Genomic DNA, 15189 nt, shown 5'->3' on the forward strand with positions numbered 1-15189 from the left:
CCAAATTAAAAACTCTAGATTATCGGTCATTAATAACTGGTTCACGTCATATCTAATTGTAGATTACAAAAACAAAATAAATATGTTACCTATTAATAAAAACAATACCTAATTGTAGATCAAGGTTCCAAAAATCCTCAATTCAACCGATTAATCCCCTATAATGTAATTGACTGATATGATTTTTGAAATCTGATTAACTCTTATAAGTTTTCTTAATCAAAATATATATAATAATTTATAAAAATTAAAATACTACACTACTTAAAATATGAAAAATTATAGAATTTATGATATAATTAATATATTTCTTAACAAATAAATAATATCCGATCTCCAATTAATTTTCCTATCAATCCCCGATTCTCATTTCTCAAATGGGTCTAGGTCTGACTCCAGATTCCCCGTGGCCCAAGGATAATAACATACTATCATAAAGCTACCGTATAAGTTTACAGTTGACACCCATACTGGGCCTAAGATAGGCGAAAGCCCATAAAAATTACGGAGACATAGTTAAATAAATCTCTAAACTGACATAATAATCAAAATTAATGGGCCTAGACAAAAGAACAAAGCCCAGAAGAGCCCACTTCACAATTCACCATATATAACCGAAGCAATAAAATACTTGTTCACTCCTTCATACAGAGCTATAGATACAAGCACATATACATACATCTTCGTCGCTGCGAATTGTGAGTTGCTTTGCGACCTCGGACGATTATAAGTATGTTCAATTGCATTAATTTTGATACACGTATCTATAAGATTGTAACTAGCTGTTATATCTTTTATTGCTTGCAGTTTTGTTGCTCTTTGTGTTTTCTATTATGATTTTTATGATGTTTTGTATGTATAAATTGATAATGCCTTGATTTATATTTTGAGCAATGAATTCATGAAATTGATGTTGATTTACGGCGTGAAGTTGTTAACTTTGAGCCTTCTGAATTTGATTTGATGAATTTCGCTGGGCAAAATCAAGGGATTTGGCAGTTTTGTGTTGATATGTTAAAAAGTTTGAGTCTTTTGAATATGTACATGTAATTGTATGAATTTAACTGTTTTTGAGAAAATTAATTCTTGTTTTGTTTGAAGATTATTTATGTTGATTGTTTAGTTATGTTGAAACGGAATCTAGGTTTTATATATTCGAGTTTAATTTATGGAAGGGTTACGTGTGTGTTACTTCTAGTCTGTATATGATTTGTTTACTTAAAATAAGGATCTGCTAGCGCTTTCTTTAGTTCAAGTTTATCATGTTTCATTTCAGATGCAGTGACATAAAATTGGTATGTAGTCTGTTACAATTATATATTGAGGTTTGAAACCAAAGTTACCTCCTCAGTAAAATATACTTAATATGTAACTAGCAGTTATATATTCTTACTTGCATTTTTGTTACCTTTTGTGTTCTTATTTTTAATTGTTATAGTGTTTTGTATGTATAGACTGTTATGGCCTCGAATTAATTTTTTCAGCTATGAATTTATGATATTTATGTCGAAGTTGTTAACTTTGAGTTTTTTTTTTTTTTTGATTTGATTGAATCTCTCTGTGTGAAATTAAGCATTTTGCATTTTTGTGTTGAGATGTTAAAGAGTTTGAGTCTTTTGAATATATAGATGCAGTTTTGGGAATTTCTCTCATTTCATTGTATGAATTTCTCACTGTTTTTGAAACATTAAATCTAGGGTTTCTTCTTCATTTGTTTGTAGATTATTTATGCCAAGCGTTTAGATATGTTGATACTTGATATGGAAGCTAGGTTTTAAAGATTCAACATTTAGAATCACAGAAGAAATTTACTTGTTTGTCACGTTTAGTCTGTGTGATTTGTTTACTTAAAATATGGATCTGCTGGCACCTTATTTGGTTCGAGTTTATCACATGTCATTTCAGTTGCAGTGACGTAAGATTGGTTTGTATCTCTGCTAAAGTTATTAGTCGAGGCTTTGACACTAAAGTGGCCTAGGTCTTTGGCGATTTTTTACTCGTTCTGTATGCCGGTGCATGCTCGTTGTAACCTTTGTATTACAATTTTAATGAAATTGTAACTTGCTTCTGTTGCGGACTAGTCTGCTTTTAAAAGATGATATATAATGATTAAACTTCCAAGCTTCTTATGGTAATGTCATGTGAAGCCATAATTTCTTACCACCACTTTTATATTCTCCAGAGCAATTATTATTATTTTATTACTTTTTTGTATTTTTTTAATAACAACATTTATAACTTGGGATTCAACTCTTGTTGGAGTGTAGGAGTATTTTACATTCACACAATGGCACAATCTTTTTGTTAACAGCAAAGTTGTTCTCTACATAAAGTACTGATTGTGTCTTGTATTTGCCCATTTGTGCAGGCGATTGAGTGAATCTTCCAACTATTACACAGTGTTTTCCTATCTGCCATCTGTTTTTGCGTTGAGCTGCGAGTATGAGTGGTACTCCAAATAAGAAGTTGCATGAGGATGTTGGAGGTCATCCCTCCACATTGAAATATCCACATGAGACTAAATACTCTCATGAAGAGTCTGCTTCTTACCCAAGTGCTGGCTCCAAGATCACTTCATCAGTTATGAGCGAGTACCATTCATTATTTGACATGGGTCATGATGCTCGGGCGCCAAAGATTCCGCGAACTGAATCACGTGATGCAGACAGGTCGCCTTTACTGCCAATATCTCGAATCTCATCATCTTCGCATGTTTCACGTTCTGATCATCCTGTTACCTCAGAGAATAAATTTGAGAAGAGAGAATCCAAAGATAGCAGTAGGGACATTAAGCATGACAATCGGGGAGTGAGAACAGAATCACGGGAAGGATATCAAACTGCTAAAGTTGATAAGGACGTCAGATTTGAAAGTAGAGGAGATGATAATAAAGAAAGTAAATACGAGAGAGAAATTTATCCTGATTATAAAAGTGAGATAAAAACAGACAAGGAAGCATACAATACAGGAAACAGTCAATTGAATTGGAAAGATTCAAAAGAACAATACAGGGGAAAGAGGTATTCTGATATCCCTGGTGGGAATGTAGATACATGGCATGCCTCTCGAACTGGTGTGCACGGGCCACCAGAGGTTGGAAAGGAGGGCTCCACTACAGAAGAGAGGGATCGTTCTGAAGCTAACGAGGCTGTTGGCGAGAACAAGGTTGATTTGAAGGCAGATGATAAGTTCAAAGATAAAGATAGGAAAAGGAAGGAAGGAAAGCACCGTGAATCAGGAGATAGGGATAAAGAAAGAAGCGATTCCCGTAGTAACTTACAACTAGGTAACATTAGTAATGAGGGCAAAGAATCAGTACGGGAGGAGAAAGAAGCGGATAAGTTTGATAGGGAGAGAAAGGATCTTCCTAAAGATAAGGATAAGTTTAAGGAGAGAGAAAAAGATCATACAAAGAGAGACACATGGAATGGAGCTGATAGAGAGATTCCACAAAAGGAAATGTCGGATGTCTCTCGCAGGGTTTTGGATCAGGATATTTCATCAGGAGACCATAAGAAACAGAAAGATCATCATGGCTGGAAGCAAACTGAGAGCGGGAAAGGTTTGGACAAGGAAGCTAAAGGCTTGAAAAAAGAAAAAGATGTTGACATGGAAGGAGACCAAGCTGAAAAGAGCAGCAGATGCTATGATAAAGACTCAGATGATGGGTTTGTGGATGCAGAAGGTGTTGCTGAAAGGGAAAGAGATGCGTTCAGCTATGGAGTTCAGCAGCGTAAGAGGATGTTACGCCCTAGGGGCAGTCCGTTGGCAAATCGTGATCCTCGATCGAAGTCTCGTGCTCAGGAGAATGAAGGGTACTTTATCCTTGTTTGTTTACTCAGTAAAGTTACTTTATGATTCTGGCTGGGGTGGATATATATTGCTCTTCTTGTCCAACTCGTAAAATTATATGTTCTGTCATATTTGTTCATCTTTCGGTGGAGCCCATATTATTATATTAATTTTTCTTGTTCTTTTTTCCGTTTCAGGTCTCTAGGTAAGCTGGCAAAATCATTTACTGGATAAGAGAAGTTAGCTTGCTCGTATTTTGTTCAATTCTATTTTCGTCTTAAATTATCATATATACTTTTATTTTTATGGTACTTTTGTTTTTCTGCTAAATATGCTACTTTTTTGGCCTCAAGCTAAGTTTATTTTTAGAGTAGTAATGTTTTTAGTTTATTAAATATATAGATCCGTGAGGTGAGCGGCTAACTCTTTAACGCGCACATACCATAAAAATCAAGATCATCAAATTATTTGTAAATTATTGAAGTACCATAATAGCATTTAGAAAAACCCAAATCTTATATCCTTTAATTTATCAATTTCAAAAGAAATTAGACCGACCCGAAAAAACCCAGTTACAAAACTACAATTGAAAACCGAAACTGCTACTCCTATTCAAAGTACCAAATTGCACCTGTAGTAATGTGGAATGGCCATGCAAAATACGCTATTGGACAAAAGTTCCCTGAGTCCTGTTTGTACTCTAACGTAATTTGATTATCTGGGCTCTTCTAGTGGAATATATCCATAAGCAAAGCTCTCATATAAGATCTAGTCAGATCTATCACCCTGATCTAAGAGACTGAAAAAGCAGGTTTGCCTTTAAGATCTGGTCTTAAGGAAGGTCTACGTGAAAAATTACTAATTGAAAAATTGGTAATATTCTCCTCGATCAGAAACTTTTCCGATAATCATGGCTTACTATTTGAGATCTGGGGGTAAATTCTGATTTCCCATTCTTAGCACTTCTGTAATTTTCTTTAAGTGTATACGATGGTTGATCTGATGATTATCAAGAGATGCATTTCTGTATTTATCATGTTACAAGGTTATTAATTTGTGATTTTGGGATTTACTGCTGCAGCAAAGCATGATGCTTCAGTTGTTACTTACAAAGTTGGTGAATGTCTGCAAGAATTGACAAAATTGTGGAAGGAATATGAATCCTCCCAAGCGGATAAATCTTCTGCAAGCCCCCCGAATGGTCCTACACTGGAAATCAGGATACCCGCTGAGCATGTTACTGCCACAAATCGCCAGGTAAAATTGTAACTTTTTTTTTTCTGGCCTATTAGGGGCTAGTTTTTTGTGCAGCTACTCATCTAAATGTGGCTTATAAATATTTTTTGCTTTGCAAGTGATATCTGTAAACCGATCTAAGATGCCATTTTGATTATTGGATTACATGATAAAATACTGTATCATTCATTTTCATCAAATTTCATTCTGGTGTTCTATATTGTACATAATATATATAATAAGAGGCAGGAGTGGAATAATTTGAGGTTGGAAAACTGTGCTTCACCTATTGTAAATTCACGATAATTTATAATCCCTTTGACTGCAGAAGGGAAGTGGAAGGATTTGAGTTATGAAAACAGTGTTTCATGTATCTTTTGGCAGTTGATGTTGGTGTCTAACAGTCTAAGGATATATGGATATCTTGTTTACTGGATTTTGCGAGACGCAAATATTAGCGTATATGACTGCTCTCAAAGTATATGTTTGCTGCATTTTGCCTTGTTCTTACTTATTCATAGTTACTGTTGTGGGGTTCTCTCGCAGTTGACCTGCTTTTAAATGATTTTAGATTTAAACAAGTTTCCATTGGTTGTCCTTATTTTCTGAGATTTAAACTAGTTTCTTGGTTCAGCAGGTCATTCTGAATTTGGTCAATTCTCTAATAAAAATGAATTGTGGTTTTTTAATTCCTTAGTTGAATTATTAAATTCTGGTGTAATAATATTAATTTTATATTTCTGACTAAATATATAAGTTTCTGAGTTTTGAATTTCGAAGCATATTCTGCATGAATGGTGTCTGTTGGTATCAGGAACTATAGGGTTTTTAAGTTTTATATTTGTTTTTGGTGTATTTTTGTGTTTATCAACTAGGAATTGAGAAAGCTAAGGTAAATCTAGCAGATTAGTTTAGAGAAGAACAGCGTTAGCTTGAAGAAGGAGGGAGGGAGGGAGGGGAGTAAGGGAGGGAGAGAGAGGGTTGGTGGAAATGTTTTCTTCTCAATGCAGGTGGAAATAATTACTTCTCAATGCATAAACTGACATGTAAATAGAGTCATTGCACTGGTAAGTACAATTACCGTACTACCATTACTAACACACATACATTCATACTACTAATACTGTTACTAATGTAGTGTTCCTGACAGTTCGTCAAGAATAAAATTGTATAACAGAGCACATGTAAATTTATCACGTCTTTGCTATGGTGTTATGACTTTTGAAGGGTAAACACATGAATGTTTAGCTCATGTGCAAAGTTGGCTTGTTCTATACTTGAGCACAGTTTAGTTTGCTAAGAATATTTGAAGAAAATTTTCTTCCCTGAACATACTGATTGCATTATTGTTAGCTTCTCTTCGTCATGGTTAAGAAAAAGTCAGAGTGTCAGACAATATAAGATTGGTCTTCTTTGCTGGTTTATATGTCCTTTGAGGTGTGATCAGTGTTAACTATCTAGAAATTCTTGCATGGTCTCCTCCGTGATCGGTTTAGTATTTCTTTTCTTTCTTGTACCGTTGTATATTATTATGAGTTATGACAGTATTCATAACTATATTTATGTATCTGTAATGATATCGTTGAAGTTATGGAGACTGTCTGTGTGTGAATTTATGTACTTTCATTTGAGCATTTGATTCTTAAATGAGTTGTTTAGATATTGTTGCGTGGTTTCTTGAATGTGCTGCTCAAGAAATTGTTGCTCAGATATATTTATGTTTCTGGTGGTAGCTATATTTGATTTTTGTTCTTTCTGTAAAAACATTTATGTCTCATAAATAGAAATAGTCTGACAAACTAATTGGGGGATTACGTGAAACGTCAGCAGTGTGGACCACCAAACGTGGTTGATGATCATCTCTTCCTAGTCTCTTTCTTCCATTCTCATTCCATCTTTCTTGTTTCCTCTTTTTTTTTTTGTTGTATCTATGTGTCATATAAGGAGTTGCATTTAAAATTTCCAGTCTCCCAGTATACATGAAATTTTGAGTCTTTTGCTGCCTGTTCAGGTTAGAGGTGGCCAGTTATGGGGAACTGATATATACACTGATGACTCTGATCTTGTTGCGGGTATGTGGATTGATGAGAAGTATGTTCGTCTAGGCTGTATGGTTTTCTTATTCGTGGTTTAAAATGTGTGCTTTTTTGCTTTATCAGTACTTATGCACACGGGCTACTGTCGCCCATCTGCCTCTCCTCCCCCATCTGCTATTCAAGAGTTACGAGCTGTGATTAGAATCTTGCCTCCACAAGCTTGTAAGTCTATAAGCAACATAATTTGCCTAAAGTAGTTTCCCATTGTGCCAATGTTGTCATGTTGCGAAAAGCTTATATAAATAACTGATCTGGAAATGTTTGATTTACTTAAGTATTATGCATGACTTAACATAAATTGTCTGCTTTATATTAGATTATGTTTATGTTCGCATGCGCATGGTGAAGGGTAGAGATTATTATTTATGCTTTAACTTCAACACCATTATTGGCATAAATATGGTAGGACATATCTATCAAATACAGCCAATTTCTTAATACAACTCTTGGGCGTGCAGCATGAAATTTGAGACACATACGTCGCTATAATATATTGCTTCGCGAATGTTGATATATAAAATTACACTGCCTAGGTTCAGCCTAGGGAAATGCGTAAGGACCCTGCTTACAAGAGCTAGGGACTGAAAAGTTACTCTGGGTCTGGGTTACATAGCCATCTTTAGAACACTGATCTAATTTTATTTTATTTTTGCATGCAAAGTATTTTGGCACTTTATTCGCTTACTGAAGCGACTGACCTATTTCCATTGGTTTTTCTTTACCTTCAAAATGTAGTTGATTTTGTTTGAACATATTATATGGAAATTACTCTAGGTTACATTTCTACTTTGAGGAACAATGTCCGTTCCCGTGCTTGGGGAGCTGCTATTGGTTGCAGTTATCGTGTGGAGCGCTGTTGGATCGTGAAGGTAAAAAAGCACTTGTAGTCAATATGTTCACTTTAATTCTTTTATTTAAGATAAATGCTGAGATTGCTCTCTCTCTCTCTCTCTCTCTCTCTCTCTCCTTCCCATATTTTTTCACCCCAGAAAGGAGGTGGAACCATCGATCTCGAGCCATGTCTTACTCATACCTCAACAGTTGAGCCAACACTTGCGCCGGTGGTTGTGGAAAGAACAATGACTACAAGGGCTGCAGCTTCGGTAGCAAATTTTATCTAATTTTAGTCAATAATTAATCTAGCATTCTGTGTTGGTCTTACTTTTTAAAGCATAAATAATTGATTCGCCAATATGTCTCTAATTACAATGTTTTGAATTTCGTATCAACTTAATCTTTTAGCATAACTCTATTGCAGCAGATATTTGTAATAATATAGCTTTGTTCGCTGTTAGCATCACACTGTCTTTGTTAAAAGCTCTTAACAAATTATGTATAAGAACTTATGGCATAGTAATTCAAATCATAATATCTGTATCATGAAATGTTCTGTTTTCCGGAAGTACTATGTTCACACCACAGGTATGTGTACGGTTGTGCGCTGCAGTTTCCTCCTTTAAGAATAGTTAGTTGGAACTCAAGACTAGGAACCTGTTTCATACTCTCATGTTCAACGTAGGATCCCTTTTGTTCAATTACATGGATACTCATCTGTGTTATTGATCTAGTAGACCGACCTTGTCGGATTGTCAAAATTATTCATGTCAAAATTAATAATTTGGCAGAAAATCTTTCATTAGAGTCCGGTTGTTTAAGCATTTTTAATTCTCATTCAGGTAGTTATGGCAAAAAGTAAAAGTCAATACTTTTAGTTAGAATATAACTTGGTATTCGATCTCGTTGATGATCTACGAGTTAGTGCTGTTATCATGAACCGGGACAGTTAGAATATGTCTAGATCAAAATGAATGGTGCTCTAGAAGTAAATATCCGCTTATTAGCATCATTTATATGTGTGTGTGTGTGTGTGAGTGAGTGTGTGTAAATATATTCACTTATTTGTTCTTCTTTCTACAGAATGCATTGAGGCAGCAGAGATTTGTACGTGAAGTTACGATACAGTACAACCTCTGTAACGAGCCTTGGTATGATCTGGATGTTCCTCTGTTGATTTTACGTTATGATCTTTGCTTATGCCCAATGATTTCTGAGAATAGATAATGTCTTTCCTTTATAGATAGTTTGCTCCAAAAGTTATGGCAACTACGTAAGCTTGTTCTGAATACATATTTGTGATCCCAGTTTATTCAAATAGAGCTTGTGAGAATTTGCAAGATCAAAGTCAATTATCAACAATTTGGTTTTTTATGATTTCCTGGAATGCTCGTCATCAATATTTATATATAGTGTACATATGTTGTAATTTTAATGTTGATATATAAAATGGCAATGTTGTACATTTCTCGATGAATTTTAGATCCGTTTTTACCATAAAAATTGGCCTACAAATTTCAGCACTACCCAGCGCTCTCCTTTCAGTATTTGAATTGTTTAAGCTTCTTTGGGAATTCGTCAAATTCTTGACTTGATGTTCTTTGCATTAACAGATTTGATTCATCAGAAATCCATTTCACACTTGGTTCCAAATTCACTAATATAATGAGGCTGTTCCTCTGTTTCTATGTTTTACATACCAGGATCAAATACAGTATAAGTGCTGTTGCTGACAAGGGTCTGAAAAAGCCCTTTTTTACATCTGCCCGCTTGAAAATGGGAGAAGTGTTGTATCTGGAAAGTCATTATTGCAGGTATAATTCTGTTTGATTAGTGTTTGCCTGTTCCATGTTGGAATCATCATCAGCAACTGAGGTGTCAACATTCATAAGCCGTCAATGACTTGCTAGTAACAACTTTAATAGTGATTATGATAGAATAATGTAACTGTGACCTGAAAAGTACTTCTAGTAGAACAATTAAGTTTTTGGATCTCCCACCATTTATTGTTGATAGTATTTTTAAGTGGAGAGGACTGTTATTCCAATTGGTTAAACCACAAACCAGAATAGTTAGTAATTTTCATTGTTTCTGTTCAAAGATTGGATGCATAAACGAACCTTGTGCACCAATATGGACTTGTTCTGAAACTGCTTGAACCTGCATATTTGTCGGTCAATATTAATTATTTAATAGGTCGAAACTACAGTTTTGGAAGGGGATGTGACACTATGGCCTCGTTTGGTAGGCTGTAACCCAGCGTAGTAACCCAGACTTCCTTGGAACTTGTCTCACTTACAGTGTTTGGTTATATGATATTAAAATTAAACAATGTAACCTAGACTTCCATGGAATCTCAACTTCCTGTGAAACGGTGTAACCTAGTTACATAGTTGAAACGTGGTTACTCTGGGTTACACAGTTGTTTGCTTTTTATTAGTTTTTATTAAAATATTATAATTTTACATATTTAGATATATCATGGTCAAATTACAAAATTTAAATTATAAAAATTATATTATATCAAAATTAATTATTTAATAATATAATATTTTCTATTTAGGATCTATTCATATTACATATATCAATTATTACAAATAATATTTTTTTTTTCCTTAATAATATTTACTATATTTTATTATATATGTGTGTTTTACATTAATAATTTATCCATCTTATAATATTTTTATTTATTTTTCATCTCAGATTTTGAAACATAAATTTTATTATATATTTTATTTATTTTTATTTAGATATTACTAATATTATATTAATATATCATCTCATTCAAATAATCTTTTTATATTTTATAAATCTTATTTATTATATTACGCTAGCATTCATATTATTTTATAGTACACTCAAATCATTTTTATTTTATTTATATGTCTATAAGGTGTTAATCTGATATTATCTAAATTGTCAAAATTTTATAGTTACATGACCTGTATAAAGTATCAACCAAACACTGTATTTTTGAGTTTCACAGTAGACACACACTGTAACCTAGTTCCACGTAAGTGTGGGTTCCTGTGTAACTATAAATCCGTGGAAACAAACAAGGCCTATAGTATAGAAATCATGAACTCTCATTTTGTTCACCAATGTTAAGAAAAGTTATCAAGATGCTAACACTGGCAGGTTATATACTAATTTGTACCACAAACTAAATATAATGAATGTGATCGTAATGATTTGTATTCATATATATATAGGGTCACGCTCTATGGAGAACACGTTTTAGTGTGAGAAAACTATTGTTCTGCTGCATAACAATAGGACATTCAAAAAGTAAAATATTTGCAAAACAGTTGTGCACTTTTAGTTCAGAACAACTGTTCTCACTGGAATCACTGCACACACACACACACACACACACACATATAAATGCATCACATATTTGATAAAATTTATACCTATAGACAATTAATGATGATATTAATTTGAATTCAGTATAAAAAAGTCCTTTAAATCAAGATAAGAACATGCGTCTCTTATTACGTATATTTGCATCTTTACTAATCTGTCTTTAGGTCTTTGGTGGAAGTACAATAAGTTTCTAGTTGATACTGTCACTAGATACATTTTGCAATATAAATGTATATATTCTCCCTCCGTCCCTCTATCTATATACATATCTATAACCTAGTTTTACATGTTACTGTTTTTTTCTTAATATAAATTATCTCAGAATGAAGCAAGTTCGAAAATCTGGTATGATGCGATTAATAATAAGTAAATAATGCTTAATAGTTCTGTGTCCAGACCGATTTTTAAAGTATGGTATCACTATTGTTCGTATGTAGGCATATCCCGAATTGTATTTATGTGTTTCCCTTGTTTCAGTAATGTAATGAGGTGTAAATGTACATTTTCACGTTTCAGTATTGTTCTTGATAAGTTTATATACAATGTAGTGTACATACTTAAGTTATGCTAGTTGATATACTGGTATGCCTCAACTGTATATGTCATCAGTCATCCTATAAAAATATATAAGTATCGAAAAATTTAATATATGAACCACTGCAAGGTACTTGAGGAGTTAAAACCACTATTTGACTTCACAATTGATAAATTATGTGTCCGTTCTAATATATTGGCGTGCCTGCAGATATGAGCTCTGCTTTAGTGGAGAAAAGATGGTCAAGACAGCAATAGCGGGTCTTGCAAGCCCAGCTGAAGCGGAGAGATCTCAAAGTCACTATTCTAACGGCGCAAATGGTGAGAAGAGTTCAACTGATGGTGACAATGGTATAGTTGATGTCTTTCGATGGTCACGCTGTAAGAAGCCACTCCCCCAACCAATGATGTTGTCTATAGGGATTCCGCTCCCCCTTGATCATGTGGAGGTATACAATTGCTAACCTGTTTGTTTTGGTTTCTTTACCTGAATCAGAACCCTGTTTTTCTTGTATATTATCTCCTGATTGATCCGAAGAAACGAATACGAAAGAAAGAACCTAAGAAACCATATGCACGTAGGAATTTGAAGTGTTTTAAAAATCTAAACAAATTCAGCATCATATCATAATTTTTAACTTTTTATATACTGTATAGGTATTTTCGTGTTATTTTTTTCCTCAAAAACTCCACTTGGAAGCTATATATAAATCCAATAAATGGACTACTAGCACTAAATACGTCCTAGTTACAATCTACTATTCCACTGCTTTTAAAAAAAATCGAACAGTCAGACAGTATGACTATTCCATTGCTTCAGTATATTGAATGTCTTCGGACTTTCAAACCTGTAAATACAGAAACCATAAACCACTTATTCAACACTTGATTACAACAAGCTTTATATCTCTAGAAATACAGATTTTAGTCTTCATTAATTGACAATCCTTAATGGAAATATAACAATCTATACGCAATTAAATGGCTGTATGGCCCTTCTGCAGCAAAGTAGTTATTGGAGCCTGACATTTTTTATGATCTCACAAGTTCGTTATATTTATGTATACTGTCAGGTGGTACTGTGTTATAGCCATCAAGACAAGGATAGTAGTTTTTGGTTATATTTACTATTCTACATTTCTGCTAAAGAGTCACTAATAATTACCTAATGGTATGTCGGTCGGTACTATGGGCCTAACGGGCTTCAAGTAGTATAGATTAGTATGATGGTATTAGTCACATTATATACTAAATAGCTAAAATTGTTGATAACAGTGATTAATCTATACCCTTTATTGTGAAACCCCTTTCAATGGTACTTTCACCCCTAGATTCTAAATAATCAAAAAAATAAAACAAAATATTTTATAATTCAAAGTAATACTTTGTAATTTTCATAAAGATCTAACTAAAAATTAAACTGTCTGAAACTAAATTTTTTTGTAGTATATTAGATATATAACTAATATATATGATTATTCATACTGAACAAATAATTATAATTAAATCCTGTCCTTGTTCAAACATAGTTCTAACTTCTAACAGAATTTTATTATAGTTGAAACCCTTTTTGTTGGTACAAAGTACCAAATCTGATTGTTACCGATCATTATTATTATAATTGTTGTTGTTATATTATTATTATTAATAATTTATGATTAAAAGATATAATCTGACTTAATTAAAATTATAAATCTTGTTTAATTATGCAACTATATTTACATACAATAAAACATCAAAATTTTATTTCGGAATCTTAATTTTATGACAACATTTGTGATAGTATCAATACTAATATTAGTTTATAAAAATATATTTTTATATTAAAATTAAAAATAGTGTAGTTAGAATTATATATACAATATTGGACCTAATCTACAACCTTTTTGACTATATTATAAACAACAAAAGTTTTATACTGTTTATTGACCCGATCAAATTTTATGTATAACTATTTTAAATTTATTTAATATAGACTCTTGTCTTGCACTGTTCTGTGTGTACTTGAATGTATTATTAAAAAGTTTTGAGAATATCTTTTTGAGCCGAACTGTTATAATTAGTCCTTTATAAGTCATGTAATTCAACATGTTCAGTAGCTTATAGACATGATGTTATATATTATTATATTTACCTGTTATGGGATGCTATTTCATACATATTCGCTTGTGTGGATGGCATTACTTGAAGTGCAGAAACTTATATGTACTGTTTTTTTCTATTTATTTATTTTTCTAATACATGTCCTCTCTTAATCAGCTTGGTTTTGTTTATCAACTATCCTTTAAAAGTGAGATAATGTTGAATTTAGTGTTCTGATAAGCGCAATGAGCCAATGACATGACGTTAGGGGTTGTATTTCTATTCAAAATTTAGTCATTTACAGCTAATGGCATTTCTGTAAATTTCCATCTTAGCTTTTTGTGTTGTATCCTCATGAGGGACTGGATGACAAACAAAAATTAGAATTGTGTTTTATCTGCTTTCTGTAAGTATATATAATTTATTTGGATTCGTGGAGAAATTCGGGTTAATTTTTGTTGCTACCACAGCTTGATAATCCTGTGGTAGAATTAATACCAGTATTACTGTGTTATATATTGCTGTCCACAAGATACTTTATGAATACATTAATCATAAATGCCCATGACAGATCTTGGAGGATAATCTGGAATGGGAAGATATTGAGTGGTCGCAAACAGGAGTTTGGATAGCTGGAAAGGAATATCCGCTTGCTCGGGTGCACTTTCTCTCTCCAAACAAGTAAAGATTCAATGCATTGTGGCGCCGTGCCTTGTATTCGTGAAAGATTTCATGCATTCCGGCGTGCATTCTCAATTAAAGTCACCAACTTGTGTTAGAAGGTTTTTATTTACTCATAATAATGTATTGTCCTACCATGTATGGTGGTGATCATGCGTTATGAACTTGTTAGATATTTGGTAAGATTGTTGTGCTGAATCATCTGCAGATGTTGATAGACATGCGACTTTTAAGTTGATTAAATAAGTTCAAAAAACACAAACAGGACTTGTCTTTGACAAGATGTGTGCATAAGCTTGTTAATTAGAATTAAAACAAAGAATGTTGCCAAATCATTTCTAGTGCAGTAAATACGTGTCATGATAGTTGATAAGTTGTATCCGCGTTGTCTAGTCGTGTATACATCTCTTACTGTTCACCATATCTCTAATCATTTGTACATATTTAAATTTCTAGCTCTCATAAATTAAGGGACTCCCATCTCCGCAAAGGGGCTTAAAGTCCTTAATGAAGAATACAGTACTCCCTCCACATCAATCCATTACGATTACAGTACATGCGGAAT

At 33.2% G+C, this 15189-nt stretch overlaps 1 protein-coding gene across 1 annotated transcript; it reads left to right on the top strand.

Moving 5' to 3' along the window:
* Positions 1-574: 574 nt before the first annotated feature.
* On the top strand, positions 575-14886 carry LOC108214610 (uncharacterized). The gene is made up of 11 exons (XM_064089455.1): positions 575-730; positions 2369-3832; positions 4874-5049; positions 7040-7100; positions 7188-7286; positions 7899-7993; positions 8114-8227; positions 9042-9109; positions 9662-9772; positions 12073-12310; positions 14515-14886. The coding sequence occupies exons 2-11, from the start codon at positions 2443-2445 to the stop codon at positions 14626-14628; spliced, it is 2466 nt and encodes an 821-aa protein (XP_063945525.1). The 5' UTR covers positions 575-730; positions 2369-2442; the 3' UTR covers positions 14629-14886.
* Positions 14887-15189: the final 303 nt, after the last annotated feature.

Source organism: Daucus carota, chromosome 3 (assembly GCF_001625215.2).
Source record: "Daucus carota subsp. sativus chromosome 3, DH1 v3.0, whole genome shotgun sequence".
NCBI classification, from domain to species: domain Eukaryota; kingdom Viridiplantae; phylum Streptophyta; class Magnoliopsida; order Apiales; family Apiaceae; genus Daucus; species Daucus carota.

Coding starts and splice junctions, on each gene's coding strand:
- LOC108214610 (XM_064089455.1), top strand. CDS start 2,443: ATGAGTGGTACTCCAAATAAGAAGTTGCATGAGGATGTTGGAGGTCAT. Junction 7,287..7,898: donor AATCTTGCCTCCACAAGCTT/GTAAGTCTATAA, acceptor AAATTACTCTAG/GTTACATTTCTACTTTGAGG. Junction 9,773..12,072: donor CTGGAAAGTCATTATTGCAG/GTATAATTCTGT, acceptor GCGTGCCTGCAG/ATATGAGCTCTGCTTTAGTG.